The sequence below is a fragment of the Alligator mississippiensis genome, chromosome 6 (assembly GCF_030867095.1).
Source record: "Alligator mississippiensis isolate rAllMis1 chromosome 6, rAllMis1, whole genome shotgun sequence".
In the NCBI taxonomy this organism is placed as follows: Eukaryota; Metazoa; Chordata; order Crocodylia; family Alligatoridae; genus Alligator; species Alligator mississippiensis.
Genome location: NC_081829.1, coordinates 27606867 through 27626291, shown reverse-complemented (window position 1 = coordinate 27626291; position 19425 = coordinate 27606867). Strand labels below are relative to the sequence as shown.

The 19425-nt window shown below is 40.0% G+C and overlaps 1 protein-coding gene across 6 annotated transcripts in view; it reads right to left on the bottom strand.

Annotated features, from left to right (window-relative positions):
* KAT6B (lysine acetyltransferase 6B) overlaps nt 1–19425 on the bottom strand; it is a 231578-nt gene that overhangs the window by 4000 nt on the left and 208153 nt on the right. For all 6 annotated transcript variants that reach the window (XM_014601453.3, XM_019497179.2, XM_059729742.1 and 3 more), the window contains 4 exons: nt 7289–7520; nt 4935–5094; nt 4076–4342; nt 3008–3311 (listed from right to left, as the gene is read on the bottom strand). In XM_014601453.3, coding sequence (XP_014456939.1) covers nt 3008–3311; nt 4076–4342; nt 4935–5094; nt 7289–7520 — 963 coding nt within the window. The remainder of the gene's footprint in view (nt 1–3007; nt 3312–4075; nt 4343–4934; nt 5095–7288; nt 7521–19425) is intronic.

The window sequence follows — 19425 nt, the reverse complement described above, 5'->3', positions numbered from 1 at the left end:
ACACAGCTTCCTACTTTGAGATAAAGCACAAGAATATTTTATGCCTCAGAATATACCAGGTATAATAAATCAAGTTCAATACTTGATTTGCAGCCTTCTAACAGTTAGCCTCATAATCACCATATATGCATTAAAAATCCCATTTGTTATTTCTTGATGAAAGTGTTTTCAACAAACATTGTTAAACTACTACAAACATTCTGTATAAACCTTTGATTGCTAACAAGTGTTTCCTCAATCTATGGCACTTATAACACAGACAAATATAATCAAGAGATAATTTGTAGAGCAAAATTGAAAACCACAGAATTTGCAAAGCTTATTTCTACAACTTGCAGAAAAACCTAACTTCACCGTGAGTTTCAAAGATTTCATAGACATTAGGGCTGGAAGGGACCTCGGAAAATCATCGAGTCCAGCCCCCTTATGTTTACGCGAACATCCACCCATCTATACAGTAACATGTTCCTACAGAAAGGGGATACCATTTCTCATTATATAGAGATGGAACACAACTATGCCCTCACTCTCTTTATTACTAACGATACAGCTGATATACAAAAATCCTCAAGAACTAGAGGATACTAACAGAGTTTGAACATTAAATGTACATTATAGCTCCAATACTGAAAAAGGAAAATTTTTCTTATCCTCTGAGAAGGTCTTTCAGTATAAATCTATACAGGAGATTACAGGCTAAAACATACTTTGAAATAGAATTAAATTAAAAAAATGAAGGATACAAAGAAAATGCACATGCTAATTCAATCCATGACAAACACTGAGGGGGCAAAAAAAGACAAAGAAAAAAAAGGACAAATGTGTATTGGTAAATGTATGTGGGTGTCTTTAAAAGCCTGTTTAGGAAAAGCATTATACTCTTGTTTTCTCCTGTGAAAAAGTTTCCCTCTCAACATCCCAGCAGCTGGCTAATGTGAAAAAGTGACTCAGGAAAATGCTATACAAGTATAGTTAAAAGAATATAACCTTACTACCAGGGGTGCAGTTCCATCAGTATAAATGTGAAATGCTATTTTCTGGAGGGAGAAAACATACTGCACTAGTGAACTAATGTAAGTGTATTCACACTAGGAACTGTACTGCTTAAATGTATTAAATTGTATGTTACAACCCTAAGCAGCTTGCCAATAAAAAAACAGGCTGTACCAGGCACTGACAGATTAACTCCTAGCCGGGCACCAGAAAACGAAACTTCCTGCCACATCCTCTAAACTATTAATTCTCAGGACACCAAAGAGATACCAGCAGCTTCTAAAGATAAGGAGCATGATGCAGGAATCCACAACTCATTCAGGATTTGGAATTAAACTCAAATTTTCATTTAAGAGTTCAGAGAGTAAGGAATCTCCCAGAACTGCTCATTAGTGGATTCACTAAACATATCTAAGCTTTCCCACCAGGAAATGTTCTTGAAACTGAGCTGGATGAGCAGCTTTGAAAAAGTACGTTAAATAAATGGTTCTGAAGATTTTAGGGAAATGCAGCATCCTTAGAGCCAAAACATCTTGGTATAAATCAATCTAAGAGCCTAGGAAGTTGGCACCAGTTCCCATGCTTGAACAATCCTCAGTTATTTTGAAAGATGGGAAGGGCAGTTTCTGAGTGCTTGTCAAGGAAGTAAATGTGGTCTCCAAGATTATTAATATAGAAATTCAGAACTAACAAGCCCAAGTGAAGAGGACATACCGTTCCTAGGGCACAAGGCAAATTTCAACAGCTCTTATAATGCATTAATAAAATGCAGAATAAAAATAGAAGAGCTGTATGAATTACAGATCTTCTCTTTGTTGGCAAAGAATACAGGAAAGAGAACAGAGAGAGCAAGAAGCCACCAGTATTTCCCTGACAGGAAGGGGATGAGCCTTGTGTGCCATGCCTCACTCTACTTCCCCATGTCCCTGCAATGACCAGGACTGAAATGTCCCAAACTGAAATAAAACCTGATAGTTTTGTCTTAAATAGGGATTAATCTACTGAATAAGAAGAATAAGATAAGCCCCTTCTCCACATGCAGGTAAAGGTGCGATAGGATCTAATGCATGCCATGGCATGTCATGGCAGGAGGTGTGATTGTATGGATCCCACATTAGAACCAATTGTGCCTTATTGCCGGTGTAGGGGGAGCCCGATCCTGGACTTCATCTGCATCTAAAAGAAGCAGGCACCCACAGCTGGAAGCCCCTGAGCTGAGGGACTCCCAGTTGCGGGGGCTACATTCAGCCTGGAACCTGAGACGCAGCAGCTCATGTGAGATGCAGCTGGGATCCAGAGCCCCATGAGCTGCAGGACTCTCAGTCCCAGCTGCAGGTGAGGTGCAGTTAGGACTCAGAGCCCTGTGTGGGCCCAGGGGTTTCATGAACCCCCAAGCCTTTGGGAATCATGGCAGCCATGATCCCCAGGACTCAGGGGTCATAACCCTGTGGCTGGGAGCCCTGTCAGCCGCCAGGCTCCCAACTGAAGGGAAGACCCTGCTACATGTGCAAATTAAAGCTCGATGGCAACCAGCTATAAAGATAGTACACAGTTTTAAGGTCTAACTTTATAGCTGGTTGGAGCTTTTTATGGTGTGATAGCTACTTTGCTTGTGTAGCTGGTCTCAAGGTAACTGCACAATTAACCAGTTAATTGCATGATGTGTATAATGTGTAGAGGGAGTCATAGGGACAGCAAGGAAAAAAAGTGTTACATTTGTGGTGGGAGGTGTGGGGGAGGACACGAGGATGTGGCTAGCGATGGAAAGACACATGCTTCAAATTGTGGTATAATGCGAATAGATCAGGTGGGACTAACAGCACGAACACTATCTCAGAGGGATGGAATGCTACTAAAAATCCATGTTAATTTGATCTTGAAATATAAACATTTCAGAAGCTCTGTAAAACTAGTCACAAGCCTGCAAAGGTTATTACTAAAAGAGAAAAGATTGTCCTGAGGGGCAAAGTGACATGTTCGTTTAAACCTACATGCAAAACGGTTTTCTACGTACTTTTACACTGATCAGCATTGTTACAATCATGGCTCTCTTTGTCCTCCTTGTCTTGCTCTTCCTCTTCATCCTGTTTCTGCCTACCAGGATGGTACTGGAACACTTTTCTAATGACAGGTTTTAACTCATCATCTTCTCCATCTATCTCACAAGTAGGTTCCAGCTGTGGCATAGGCCGCTCTTCATCAGAGTTATCAAATGGCTCATTCAACACCTCTGTGGTTTCAGAAATTGTTTCTGTTGTAACACTGCTATTAATCCTTCTGCGTTTGCGGCCCCTTTTCTTTTTCAATATGAAAGGTCTCTGAAAAATAATTCCGAAAATGTAATGAACTATAGTAAGAATAAGGAAGGAGCTAGTTGGCCAAGTACATACAGAATGACTGAACTTTTGTGAAGTGAGTTTCTGGTAGACTAATATATTTATCAATCAAAACAAGTAGTTTAGCATTTTGGGGTTCTTAATTTAAACACTGAACCTGATCCTTTTAATTCACTGAAAATCTATTAACACCCTAGTTCAGTGACATGCAACTGTGTTAAAAACTAAGCAATGTCATAACTTGAAAAAAAAAAAAAAACTCCAAAAAAACCAAAACATCCCTTTTTTTTTCTTAAATACATTAACTCCTTAAACATATCTTGTTCAAGGCCTTCTCCCCCTTCAATCTTATAACAGGAGAAAACCCATAATACTTTGATTCCTCTTAAAGGAAAAAAACCAAAACAAGTAAGAACTGACAAACCAGTTAAGCTAGTGAAACAATACTGAAGTCAAGCAGCAGAGGGCAGTCATTAGTTTAAAAATAAAGCCAACGTCTACCGTTTAGTGCCATCTGTTTTTTCCTAACAATATGGAAAACACAAAAAGCCAACACCACCAGAAAAAAGGGAAAACAATTTGGAAGTGTGGTAGGGACCCAGTGCCCCAAGCAAAATTTAGATAAAAACCAACTAGATGCTTGTGAACATTTAACACTTCAATTTTTTTAACTTTATATTGGTGACAATGATTTGATCTGTAAGGAGCCCTGACCAGCTTTAAACATAACAGCTAAAATAACATACCTTTCTTTTCATGGCTAGTGATTGTGGTTTTGTCAGTCGGGGAGGTGAACTTGGATGATTTTCCTCCCCTTCATCATCTTCGCTGCTTTCTTTACATTGCTCTGTGGATTGCCCTCGATCCCCCACCACTGCCACACTCTCTGGAGATCGCAAATATTTATTTTTAGATTGCACTTTTGCAGGTGATTGCCTATTATTAGCTCTTGTGGAGAATATTTCTTGCTCTTCCTTTTCCCAGCAGCTAGCTTGCTCCATCAGACGCTCAGCCTGAAGGGTTGAGGGTTAAAGTAATGGGTCACTGAAACAGTATTTATTTGGCCATATCCTTTAAGTTCAGCTAAAGAGTTACAGTAAGTCAACCCTTATTAGCACTGCTGGCTAACCAAGCAACAACATTTCAGCTGAATCATCTAGTAGCTCCTTTACAACAGTTAGGATAACAAACCAAAGAAGATTGCATTTCATGGGATATTTAGCACTATTAATGATGCAGCGAATTGATTTAAGTCCTTTAGCACTACATTACATGCCCACTGACATGGATCACTTTGAGCAAGTTCATAAACACAAAGAATCGATTGACATTGCAGCCTTTGAGCTCTGCACCAAATTTGATCTGATTACATGCTCTCAGACTACTTTAAGAGTGATAAATACAGCTTCATGACAAGTGAGACATGTTTTAAGTTTTTCACATTAATTTGCTAAAACTTATCAGGTCTTACTGTGCAACTGCCAAATTTTTTGAATCTCAGTAAATTACTGCTCCTTAATTGTGTTAGACTATGTTAACAATGTATTGTTTAAGATAGATTATTCCTGAAAATCAAGGATTTAAAAAAATATCTGCTATTATTACCTCTTTTTCAGCTTCTCTCTCTTCTTCAGAAACTGCAGCATTAGAAACTAACAGGGGAGTCCATCTCAAACTTTCAGGATCTACTTCATTGACACGTGGATTAGCTTTTAGTTTCTCCATATGATTCAAGATCAATTTTTCCCTTCTAATGATCACAAATCTACAATTCAATAAATATTTTCATTTTCAGAAAAAGGATCAAAATAAAGCTAAAATGATCTTTTTAAAAAGTTGCATCTTTTGAGGAATGACTTTGGTACAAATAAGTAAATGAGAATATAGCCAACTGCATATGCAGGCTAATGTACCTTAAATACACGTAGGAGATTTAACACACAGCTGCTCACCTCATCTATTCCTCCCCAACCCCCCAAAACATACAACAATTTACAAGACAAAGGACCAATATTATATGGGGAAGAGGAAAAGAGAAAGCTTTTACAACTGATTTTTTCAAGCCCACAAAAAAAGGGCTGAGTATGGATCCCCCTCTGTATAAGTGGCTCCTCCTTGCCAGAACTGCCTCCAGTTTTGATAGAAAACTGAAGAATAAATTGAATCCATGTAATACCGTGATACTAAAATTGGACAAGTTAGCAACTAGAGTCTCCTGCCTGGAAGTAGGAACTGATTGTGCAAGAAACCCAGTTATGAATACAGGTATTTTTATATAAGAAACGAAGTGAAAGGAATAGTAAATGTAAAGTGGCTCTCCTTCCTGCTGGCAAAGAAGGGCATTGTAACATTTCAGAAGTGGAGAACATTGGAAAACAAATATTAGGGCAGAAGATCTGTTAGAGTGCAAGGAATTGCCAAATCCATCTCCTTTCACCTAGTTATGAATTCTAAAACTTTAGATTGAGAAGCAGATGATGTCAATGACCTAGAAGAAGGTTTTACAAAAACACCAGAGGAACAACTTATACATTCGCCGCAGCCCTTTTGGTTTTTCTGATTATATCTATAAGAAAAGTGATGAAATGAAGGGGTAAACTGGGATCATAAGCACCTCAGGACAACTATAAGGAGACAGTGTGCCCTAGCGCAGGGGTATCAAACATATGGCTCACAGGCCAGATCTGAACCATGAAACATTATGATCTGGCCCATGGGTCTTGTACCTACCTCACGGGTTGCATGAATCATGCAGAGCTGGTCTGGCATGTGGGCTGGACCCAGCGCCTCATGCAGCACAGGGCGTAATCCAGGGTGTGTACTGCTTGTGGAGCCTGCAGCAGATGACTCTTAAGCAAGCGCTGGCTCTGGGGCTGGTCAAAAATAGGCCACACTGGATTCAGTGCTCAGGGCTAGCATGCAGTGCACACTCCGTACCAGACTCCTGTGGCATATGCAGTGCACACAGCTGGTCTGACTCCATGTGCTACATGCAGCACATGCTGGCTCTGCCTCAGGGCTTGCTCTGTAAGGGACACCAGCAGGCAGCAAGGGGCTTGCTCTGCATGTGGAACTGGCCCCAAAGTTGATATGCAGGACTGGCTTGGTGTAGACACCACATGCAGCCCATGCCCTGAACTCTCTATGCTGTGTACAGTGCCTGTGGCACTGGGTCCAGCCCATGCACTGAATGCAGTGAAACCCCAAAGAGGGGCCAGCGTGTGCAGCTTGTTGGGCTGGACTGGTCACAGGCTGCACAAGGTTAATCAATTCAAGAAAGTCCAAAGACAAGAAAATCTGAAGAAGTGGCTTCTGAGAGTGACTGTAGGCCAAAAATATGATCGGGACTAGGTTGCAGAAGCTCCATCTTAAAACAGTGAAATTGAGAGGAACGACGGACAAGGTATCACAAACTGCTCCTTAAATCATCAGCACAGAGAGGCAGGATGAATGCATTAAGGAGCAAAAACAAGCTCTAGACTCAAATACTTAAGGCATGTCCACACCCAAACTGGAATGTTCATAAGGATGATCCCTCAATAACTTTCCAACTTCCATTAAAAATCTCTTGAAAGCATTCACGGTCTCAGTCTACAGTGAGTGAGTGTAACAACTTTTTATAAAGGCAAACCCCAAAAAACCAAGAAAGCAATACAACTAGGAAGAAGGATCCCAGTAGATTTATTGTATCATATTAAACCACTGTTATTTAAAAAATAAAAAATAGAGTTGACTAGTTTAATTTGACGGTGTCCTTCTAAGACAACTTAAAGGTGTAAAGATATGAGCATAAAGTAGCATTGTTCCCCACTATAAATAAAAACTACACTGAAGATGTTAGGTTTTTTCCATATCAAAAAATGTACTTCAATCAAGTATTATATAATATCCTTTTTTAATATATATATTATCTTTTTTTTGTTCTCAAGTAGTTTTCAAGGGCCAAAAGCTTTACTGACCTATCTTCTCTCTTGTCTATCATACTGTGCTGCTGAAGGGTGGTGGCAATATCATGCGGACACATTCCAGTAGCTCGACTCATTCCTTTGATGCTGATTTGTTTTTCATGGTGGCAATTAAGGTATTCTAATATGACACTTTTCCAGTAGGCCAAGTAGGAGAGACGACCCAGATCAGACAGTGGTTTTTCAGGGGATCCTGCTTGTCCTTCCCTTCTAGAGAGTAAATAACCTAGAGAGAAGAGAAAACAGTATCCTTTTAGGAGAGATAATGTGCAACAGAAATGTCAAAGTGACCAAATGCTGTCTATAAAATCAAAATAAAACATTATGTTTTAAGAATGTATAAGTCTAGCTTTCTTTCCTTACAACTATTTTGTGAGGCTTCCCCACACCTCTCCTTTGTCCAAACTTCATATACAAGAGGAGGAATCTGCTTTCCAAACCTGCATTAAAAATGACTTTAATCATGTTTGCAAAAAGTTAAGTTTCAGGTCAGCAACTCCAAACATACACACTGTCACTTAGAATTTTCAACAACTCCTGCCCCCTATTTTTTAAATTCAAAGACAAAACAAAGTACAAAAGTGTGATACTTGATAGGCTAAAAAAGCCCATGCTTTAAGGAGACCAAAGCAGTATCCAGTAAGTCAAAGCATTCACTTGGTCCCAATCACAACAGTATGGAAGCATTATCAATTGGGAACCACCGTTTTTGTTTTGTTTTTTTTATAAATACTGCAAGTCAGAAGCTTACACTAAGAACTTAAGATGGAACTGATATGGGTAACAGAAATCAAATAAGTTTTCTCTGTAATGGCCCACTGACAGCAGTAAAGAGTCACCTTGACTGAAATAACAGACTAACTCTTGAATTCACCTGAATTTGTGAGAAGTGTTTTTAAAAATAGTATTTCCATTAAACCAAATCTATGAACATTCAGTTAGCTCCATTTTTATATCTTCTATAGCAGCAATTAGAACATGTTGATGTATAATAAAATATTTCTAGCCAAAAATCTCTCCCCCACTATACACTGTGCAAGACTTAACCACCCTCTTCCACTTGAAAAGGCTCTAAATTACAAAAGAGAAAGAATCTGCTTGAAAATAATGAAAAAAATCTGGTAGCTATTCTTGTAATTAAAAACTACTTAGAGGGCACAGAAAAGATATTATAAATTAATAATGTCTACCTTTCTCTGATTAAGTACTCTAGTTGCACTCTCACAAATACTATCCAACTGCACAGCTACAAACAGTAGGTAACCATGCTTAAAACCTTGCTCAGTGACATAACTGGACTCCATCAACATATCTGATTTTTTCTCCTATAGATACCTCTCTTACATGTCCTGACGCTTTAAATCTCAGAAGTGAGTCAAAATTCTATTAAAATTTTTTTCAAACTCTCTGAAAACACACGTAACAACAAAAGCAGCACTTTCTTACTATCTTACTGATCCATGCCTTGACACCCAACACACACATTGTTAATCATAATGGATTTGGCTATATAGTAAAGACAGCTAGTTAACATCTTCCTTCATAAAGCAAAGTCATTCTTATGAAACAGTTTTCTTGCTTTTCTGCAACCTTTGGTGTATACAAAATTAGTATCTTAGTCTGTTTTCCTTCTGCTGCAAGACTTATCAAGTGTGTATCTCCCGATTTGGAAAAAATATATGTACATTGACTCCAATCTTGCTTCTGCCTGCAATTACCAATAATACAGAAAGACGGGTATGTCGTTACACCCAAGATGATCACTAACTTAAGTGCTACTGCATATTCCATTGATATCTAACATGTCATTAAAAAGATTTATAATAAAAAGTGTATCGGTACATTATGAGGAACATCACCCGCACCAAATGTGAAGTCTGCCTGTACCTATGGAGCCGCCAGAAACTTGGTCCAGCATAGCCTTTCATTTTTAAACAGCAACTGTCATCTTACACTGATGGAGCTTACATCATTAAACCCATTCAGGATGCAGTATTTATTGTCCAGAAAGCATTTCCTAAAAAGCTATGCTACTGTATGCACAGAAAACACCACGTTTCACATTTAAAGAATGGTGGTATTTGGGCACTATATATTGAAAGCTAAGAATCAGCAGTTGTACTTCAGTATGTATTGGGGGTGCATCTACATGAGATGCTAACTGCACAGTAACCTAATAATACTGCACAGTAGCACATCACAGTACAGCTGATATGCTACTGTGCAGTATTATTAGGCTACTGCGCAGTAGTGTCACTAAAAAAGTGTTTGCCTGGTTACCCTGGTTACTATGTATTTATTTAGTACATAATTATACAGGTACTAAATTAAATGGACATGTAGATGGGCCCAGTAGATACTAAATCAGGACCACTCTTCATACCAAGTACATTTAAAACAAATTATTTCAGCTCAGTGTTAAGAATTGTAAGCAATATCCCAGCTCACTTTTGCTGTAAAAACTAAGAGCTTTGTATTGAATTGTACTAGATGTCACTGCTTGTCAGAAACAGCATGAACTTGAAGCAGTGCAAAAAGTGATAATAAAAAAAACAATTGTTTAGTGATTTGAAGCATCCCATATGGGGAGTTTAAAGCTGTGTAAGTTTTTTAAATCATCAGACAATGCCAAAATAATCTGCAAAGATACTGGCACACTACTTTTGTTATTGTTGGCATTCTACTAACTTCATAGTGTGGGTATTTCAGCAACTATGGATGCCCATCACCTAGTTTCTATTCCTGAGTCTATATCAAACTGTTTAATAACTTTGGACATATTCTTCCTTCTCTGTGCCTCAATTTATCAATCTGTAAAAAACAGCTGTAATGATACAAACTTCTTGTGTAAAGCGTTTTGAGATAGACCATGGAAAACCACTATCAAGAGCTAGTTGTTATTATGCAACTGCAAATAACTTTACAATTTCTCCAATGTAACTTGGGGGGGGGGGTCTTAAGAGAGAAAGGAAAGACGACTTCCCTGTAATGTGCAGAACAGTTAGCCTTGACAACAAATACATTTGAAGCACAACCTGTAACCTTGTCTTATAGAAGAAGACAGGGGCAAGGATTCCTCAGGGTGATATCTTTTATTGAACCAACCATGTAATTGGGATAGAGTTAGATAAGCTTTTGAATGCAAGACATTCCTCCTCATGTCTTAGAAGACAGGATCTTCTAAAAATAAGGATTTTTAAGATGCTTGAAAAAGTGGTCATAACGAGGGAAAGAAAAAGCCAGGAAACAGATACTCTTGACAGTAAAATCCTTCCGGTGACTGATACGTGATATATTCCCAGAATCTCTTACTATCCCTTTGTCCACTTTTATAATGGTATTAGGGCTGATTCAAGTTTATCTTGCATGGAGAGAGCACCAATGGGTTTTTTTTCCCTAAAATTTTGCAGCATAGAAATGAACTGTGCATCTAAAACCCACCTTATAGTACCAAAAAACATAATATAAACTTGCAGTATGAGCCATAATGTCTAGTGCACATTTAATGCAAAGTTTATCTTACTTACAGCATACACAAGGTAATTGGTTCTGTGATTTAAATTACATCTATTAAATTAAACTTACCAAACAGATGCCAAATAATTGATCTAAGGTGCAGGTAAATAAAAAACACTGATCTTGGTAGCTCGTGTATTTATCCTGAAGCATCTGAAATAAGTACAACACGTCCCTGTTAAACAGGCAGCCCTGGTGTCATCGTCTATCTAGTCTTAATAATGGATAACTCCAAAATGAAAAACTAAAAAGACTCTAATAAGTGATATAATCTGTGATGTGAGATGAGGAACCCTGGCAATACCTGGAAAACAAAGCACAGTAACTTCTATGTAAGTCAGCCATTAGTGGATGCTGTGCATTACAAATGACAAGCCACGCCAATGCTACACAAAGTCTACCCTAGGTAAGGAAAAAGAGTTCCCTTTCCCTCTTTATGGGGATTTGCAGTGGCAACTAAAATCTGCTGGGCTGAGAATTACATATTCACAAAATGAATAACCAGAAAACTATTTTTAGCACTCCTAGCCACATCCCTCCTCTGGGTTCTTGAAAGAAACAATTCATCCAGGCAAATTCAGGGTCCCTTGCTGTATCAGCATCCACAACACTACAATACTTTATATTATTCAACATAGAAAGAAAAAAGTCAGTAAAGCTCTCTATGAGGCAGGAAAAATTACTGTGCATTATTAGGAAAATTCTACTCCACACATCTCAGAATAGAAATGACTAGCTGTCAAAGACTCCATTTAAAGAAATTACACTAAGCACTAAACTTCACTTTTAATCTGGTGCTAGGCTTAATTCACTTACACTTACATACTCATTCAGATGGATTCATCCATTTCAGATATGAGAGAATGCTTATTCTGAAGTCCCAAAAAGTAAATCAAATGACAAGTGGCAAGTAATAAGGGGAAAAAAGTCTGTCACAAGAAAAGAAAAACAGACGAGAAACAAGAAAAAAAACCCCACTCCACAAAAATTTGATTTATTTCAGAGCATTATTTTGTCAAAGGATGTTTCTGAAGAGAAACAAAGTTTAAATGCCATAGGGTTTTATAAACGTTCTAATGTGTTGAGGGATGCCTAGGCAGAGGTTTGTAAATCTCTGTGCTGAATGATGCCCTTTCTGCCCCAAGATGCTATTGTGGAATATGTACAGTGGGCTTTGATTGCTTCTGGAATTGGTTCATTGCATAGTCAGTGTTTCCCCTAATATTGCGGTGATATGGCACTTGGTTTATCTACCATAAGAGAATTTAATTGCTTAAGCTAGGAGTGGCAAACTCATTTGGCTCCACTGCCTGGAGGAGTGGTGCAGGACTGGTCCACAGGCCAGATGAACAGTGAGGAGCTGGCCCTGAAGGCTGGATTAGACCCATGGACTCCCCACCTCCATCATGCTGGATCCAGAACATATGGCGCTTGCTCTGGCTGGTCCAGCACTTGAGCTGTACATGGAGCCTGCTCCAGTCAGTATGGGGTAGGCACCTAGTGCAATGCAGATGCTGGATGGGTGCAATGTTCAGTGTAGTTTTGAACTAACCAGAGCAGCTGCTAGATCTGGCATGCTGGATCCAGCATCCACACTGGCCAGTCTGAGACTGTGCTGCACACTGCACTTGCTCTGGGGCCCACATTGCAGGCAACTTGCATCCTTGACTGGCCAGAGTGGGTGTCATCATGTGTTGCATAGTCCTGGACCAGCTCAAACGGGCCCCCGTGTGGCAAGCATCTTGGACCCTGTAGGCAGGGTTGATCTGGTACGAAACCTAGGGTTAGTAGTGGAAACTGGCTACCAGGCCTCCACAGGTCAGATTCAGCTCATAGATTTCATAGACATTAGGGCTGGAAGGGACCTCAGAAGATCATCAAGTCCAGCCCCCTGCGCAAAGGGCAGGAAGTTAGCCGGGTTCATAGGATCCCAGCAAGATAAGCATCCAGTTTGCTCTTGAAGGTGTTCAATGTAGGCGCTTGAACCACCTCCGGTGGCAGGCTGTTCCAGACCTTGGGGGCTCGGACAGTAAAGAAATTCTTCCTTATGTCCAGCCTGAAACGGTCTTGTAGTAGTTTATGACCATGTGACCTAGTCATCATCCCTTGGGGCGCTCTGGTGAACAAACGTTCCCCCAGATACTGGTGGCCACCCCTGATAAACTTATAGGTGGCCATCAGATCACCCCTGAGCCTGCGCTTTTCCAGGCTAAAGAGCCCCAGGGCTCTCAGCCTGTCATCGTAGGGTCTGCCTCCCTGAGCTCTGATCACGCACGTGGCTCTTCTCTGGACTCTCTCAAGCTTCTCCACATCATTTTTGAATTGTGGAGCCCAAAACTGGACGCAGTACTCCAGCTGCGGCCTCACTAAGGCCGAGTACAAGGGGAGAATGACGTCCCGGGATTTGCTTGAGAAGCATCTACGGATGCAAGCCAGCGTTTTGGTCGCTTTACTAGCCGCAGCATCGCACTGCAGGCTCATGTTCATCTTGTGGTCAATGATGACCCCCAAGTCTCTTTCTTCCATAGTGCTAGCCAACATAGCAGTGCTGAGCCTATAAGGATGCTGCGGGTTTTTCTTCCCAAGGTGGAGAACCTTGCATTTATCGGCGTTGAACACCATCAGATTCTCGTCCGCCCACTTGCTGAGCCTGTCCTGGTCAGCCTGGATCACCCGCCTGTCTTCTGGTGTGGATGCTTTTCCCCAAAGTTTGGTGTCATCAGCAAACTTGGCCAGTCCGCTTCTGACTCCAGTGTCCACATCATTAATGAAGATGTTGAACAGTATGGGTCCAAGGACAGAGCCTTGGGGGACCCCACTGGTCACAGGACACCACGATGAGTGACTTCCATCAATTACTACCCTCTGGGTCCAACCCCGGAGCCAGTTTTCCAGCCAGTGGATCGTGGAGGACCCAAGGCGACATATGGCCAGTTTCTCTAAGAGGTGATTATGGGAAACCAGGTCAAAGGCTTTTTTGAAGTCAAGATATATTACATCTATCTCTTCTCTATTGTCCAGGTGATAGGTCACCTGGTCCCAGAAGGAAATGAGATTGGTCAAGCAAGACCTACCCGCAACAAACCCATGCTGGCTATCCCTTAAGATGCTGGCGTCGGTCAGTCCATTAAGGATGGCCTATTTGATAAACTTTTCTAAGATCTTCCCCGGGATAGAAGTCAGGCTAATGGGCCTATAGTTAGCCGGATCCACTTTCCTCCCTTTCTTGAAGATAGGCACCACATTGGCCTTCTTCCAGTCTTCGGGCACTACACCAAAGCGCCAAGAGTTTTCAAAGATCCGCGCTAGAGGCTGGGCTACGATGCTTGCCAGCTCCTTGAGTACCCTGGGGTGAAGATTGTCAGGGTCGGCTGACTTGAAGGTATCCAGCTTCTCAAGATGTTCCTTCACGAAGTCAGCATCAATGGAGGGCAGGGGATCACCCTCACCCGGACTTCCCTGTCCCGTAGCGGGCATGGGCGTCCCATGGGACTGATGAAAGACCGACGCAAAGTACCTATTTAATAGGTTGGCTTTTTCCTGGGCGTCAGTTGTCAGTTGCCCCATCTGGTTCAGCAGGGGTCCAACGTTGCCCCTGCTTTTCCTCCAGCTCCCCACATATCTGAAAAAGGACTTTTTATTGTCCTTGATGCTCAAAGCTAGCTGGAGTTCAGTTGGAGCCTTGGCTTTCCTGGTCTGCTCCCTACAGGACCAGACCACTGCAGAATAATCCTCCTTGGAGCTGACTCCCATCCTCCATCCTTTGTAGGCCTTTCTTTTTAGCCTCAGGAGGTCTGCTAGGTCCCTGGAGAGCCAGGGGGGCTGCTGTGCCCTCTTGCTGCCTTTCCTCTGAGATGGAATAGACTTAGTTTGTGCATTGAGGATCGCTCCCTTGAGGAGCAACCACTCTTCTTGAACTCCCCTCTCCCCATGGTCATGGTCCCTCATGAGCCATCTTTGACACCCCTATCTTAAGCACTTGCAATAAAAAGAAAAAAATATGCATTTTGTCCCTCAATTGGTTGGCGATAAAAATTTAACCAGGTATCAGCACATAATATTTTTGAGGGGTGTTAAGAGAGTGAGGTAAGAAAAGGTAAGAAGACTCTTCTTTAATGTGTGGAATAGTTAACTTTAAGAATGAATAGTTTTGGAGTACAACGTGCTACCCTGCCTTACCAAAGATGACAGGATTTCTAAAAGTGAGGATTTCAGAGATGCTTGAAACCATGGTCATAATCAGGTAAAGGAAATACCAATAAATAGATGTGATGGACTCAAATGGATAGGTTGTAAGAGTCTACAGCACTTTATGGCGCTCTTGTATCAAGAACAAAGAGATTGCTGCTGTGACTGTGAAAGAAGGATTCCATAGTCTGATGGGCTGTTGCCTTCCATCAGGTAAGAGAACACAGCGTTCCAAGTAGTCATTTTACTTTGTCTTACCCTTATTAAGAATAACTTCAGGCATGAGAGTCTAACAGTATGTGGATAGACACCTAAAACTGGACTGAAAACATGCATGCATTCCACAACACTTTAGAGTGTTGGACGTTACACAGACACTTGGCTGGGATGTTTTAGTCAGGGATAACCCTGATTTGAGCTACATGACTTCATGAGGTCCCTTCTGGCCCTACCTTTCTATGATCCTATGTTATCAAAGCTTTCCTAGTTTAGGAAAAGCAACCTCTCTCTTTGTGTATATTACTCTATATGCAGTTATGGAGTAAGTTCTCTTGGTGATCTTAAAGCCTTCCAGATGAGGCTACAATTGCTAAGTGATCTAAAAACAGGCAGAGAGGCAATCCTTGGATATGACTAGGATATGGGGATAAGATGGTACCAGATTCAACAAATGAAAAGCTCCTGCAAAGACTGAAGTGAGAATGGCCGGCAAAGTCTCCATTCTGAATTTCCTCTTCATTGACTTGTTCAGTGACTCTTGAGATCTAAGATGGCCTGGATATCTATGCCTCATCAGTTACCCAATTGGAATGGACTTGTTATATCTGGAGTGTCTAAGCAGTTTTCTCATTCATTCCTTGTGAAGGAATTAAACTGGGAACAGCTATTGGGTGAATTTTCAAATCATTTTCTTTCAGCATGGATTAGAACACTAAGATTTTCTAGCCTGGTGGAATTTTTGGACCTACCCATGAGAAAGCCCTGATGGGCCTGCATCCCAAAATAATGGAGAGCAGTAGTTTCCTCTGAAGCCATTATCTGCAGAAAAGCCTAGGCTGCTATACCCTAACAAGCCAATAGAGAGAGAGAAACTTATGTTGTGTTCATTTCTGTTCACTCATCTGCATTTACATGCACGTATCTTGTTCTTCAAAATGACCACCTTACATACATAAATCCAATGTCTGATGAAAGGAAACCATAAATCGTTCAAGGGCATCTTTTGAAAGAATGCTAGAGCCTAGATGAGCTTCAGGAATTTTGTTATGCAATTCTAATCAGTTACCAATAACCTGGAAATACTATAAGATGTAATTTAAGAGACAAATTAAAGGCAATCTATAACAGAACAACAAATACTTCCTCTTATGACCTTTGGATTTTTCTAACTACCTGTTTTTTATTTTAGAATAAATATCCATTAGAGCAGGGGTAGGCAACCCCTGTCACAGGTGCCAAAGTGTGGCATGCAAAGGCATTTTGCTTGGCACCTGTGCCTCAGGATGGACAGCAGGGAAAGGGTCGGGGCTGTGCTGCCACAACAAGGATCAGGCCTCTTGCAGCTCCCCTGCTGTCTACCTCGGCCCACCAACATCTTATAAGTCGAGGTTGTGGGTGTTTTTGGCACTCTGCCCAAAGATGTTGCTGATCGCTGCATTAGAGAATAAAAGCTTAGTTAAAAAAGAATCGGTCTTTTAGGTTACTATTTCTCTCTTACTATTAAGAGAATTAAGAGAAAAAACGGTAGCATTTTACCCAAGCTTCATCCAAGAGGTATCCCACAATCCTAGAATAACTGGTCACTTATCCTAAAATAATCAGTAAAGATAGAGTTAATATGAAATCTAAATTGTCATCATAAAGCTACTGAGATTAAATAGAGCCAATTCCCATTTCTCAGAGTTATCATCATTTCTGGACAACTCTCTTCAGATTCATCTTAACTGAACTGCACTTCTTTTCACTGGGAAGTTTCTCTCTTTAATCATATGGGATAGAAACAAATTCCTTAAAAAAAGAAAAAAAGGAAGAGGAAGAAATTTTGCACAAGCTAATGGAACCAGCAGAGATGTGTCAGTATGGCACACAGGCAATATCAGCTCACTCCGAACCCTGGGAGACTTACAGCTTGCAAGATTCTGTTTTGATAAAAACACATTTCTTTTTCACTTATTAAAGTTTTAAAAAAATATCAAAAATGAGTCCTGAAAGCTGTGACTCACTTGACCTACATTTCAGCTAGGACAGATTTCTGCTGTCAGAATTCTGGAACTATAATTCCTGTCAGAACCTGGAAACACAAGTTTACAATAGAAAGTTTAACATAGCCTTAACCATGCCTTTGTAAATGGGAAGCAACTTAATATATTAAACACATAACCTGCTGAAAAACATTAATAGCCTGGAACAAATTTTTTAATGCATAAATTATACTAATTGTCGCCTGGAAAATTGGAACCTAATTTTACTCAGAATAAAACACATCCCTATGGGATCAAGAAATAAACAAACTAAAATTCTGATAACTGAGATGTCCTGGGTAACTTAAATGTCCTCCAAAATACCTAGCCATGAGAAACAGTTTGATTGAGAGAAGAAACTGTTGATCTACATATTGAGAACATTTCATACATTTTTCAAAAAAGCAGAGTCATCTAATTAGAGTACAGATTTATATAATCATATAACAGCCCCCACCAATGGCCTGAGAATAATTCAATACAAATATCAACCTATATTCAACAGGCATTTAAAATCAGTCAATGAGAGAAGTCATATGATTACTACAGTCCTGGCTAGACCCTCGAACAACTGTGATCTACAGCATATTAAAAATGTTTCTGAAAATACTGTTCTAACCAGGGTGGATTTGATTTAAATAAAATCCATTTAAATCATGCTTTAAAAACACAATTTAAAATCACTGGCCAGAAAGCCTCAATTTAAACACTGTTTTCTACAAAAAGTGCATTCTTGTTGTTTGATACACCCTTCATTAAAATATTGCCAAACAGGGGCTCTTTTATGGCCTGACAAGCCTGCTGCCATGATAGGTTTTTCCTTCTACCATTCCCTCACTAGATCTCAAGTCAATGGAGAAGCTGTACTCAAAAAATTATCCCTCAAGACTTTTGGAATATTCTGCTCAAAATGTTTCTCTTTTGTTTCTACTGCCCCTCCCTCCCTGCATTTATCTCCAGCCTCATCTACTCCACCCCCAACAATCCTCTATTCATTTAACATCTTGAAACTTTGCATTTTTAGAGAGAGGTAAGGGTTTGACTGTGTGTACACAAACTTGCAGAGAGACAACAGGGCTGATGGGTAGGTAATCAGTTGTGTTATCTCTTGTCTCCATATGGTTATCTCTGCAGACACAAATCCACAGATTGAGAGCTGAAACTAAGCATCATGGAGATGCTTAATGGGATCTTCTAGACTGAGCACTGAGTCCCATTGGATAGAGCGGTTTTCTTTATAGACATTAGGGCTGGAAGGGACCTCAGAAGATCATCGAGTCCAGCCCCCAAATCTACACTAATTTAATCTATGCTAATTTATAGAGAAGCCTCTGGGAGCCCCATAAGGTTGGGCCCCTAATATAGTCCATGTCCTGTTGTGACCTATTTATAAAACGTTTCTAAAAAAAGTTACATGAATATATTGTCTCAAATAGTATATAAGTTATAATCTCTATTCCATGATGAGATCTTTGACCTCTAGCATATCTTAAATTAAAAGCCTCTTAACAAAAAAGAAACAAAATACAATTAAATAAAAAATCTGATTTAAAAAAAATCCAATTTTTTTGATTAAAAAAAAAATTGTTGATTTTTTATCCACTCTGGTTCTAACCTGTTTTTGCCTCATCCACATTGACTTGCTGTGATGTTAAATTCTGAAGTTCAGCCAGTGGAGTCAAGGCCTGAGAATAAATTATGTAGAAACATGGTGAAGGAGAGACATCTTGAAATTATTATTTGTATTGCAATAGTACTATTTACCCCTAGATCAGGACCCTATGTTAATAGGAACTATACAATCACACAAGCAGATGCCCCTACCCCAAGGATCTTACAAGTTTAAGCTTAAAACCTTATTTCTTTTGGTTGTGTGGACTGAAGTCAAATAACTTCCTGTTAAAGATACATGTTGCAATTTTTTGACATAAATTATACTTAAAAGTTAAACTGTTTGCCTTTTAGCTAAATTACTTATTCAGGCATGGGGGAATTACAATAGACAAAGTTTATCTTTAACCTCTTGAAGCAGCCATTTGGAATTCCACTAATGTTAATCCTCCAGATATTACAATAAGAAAATAACTGATTACACAGATGTGCAACTAAGCTTTTCCTTCAAGTCCACAGCTCAAGTCCAATGTCAAACTATGATCAGGCTTCACTTCTTTTTTTGTTCTGTATTGG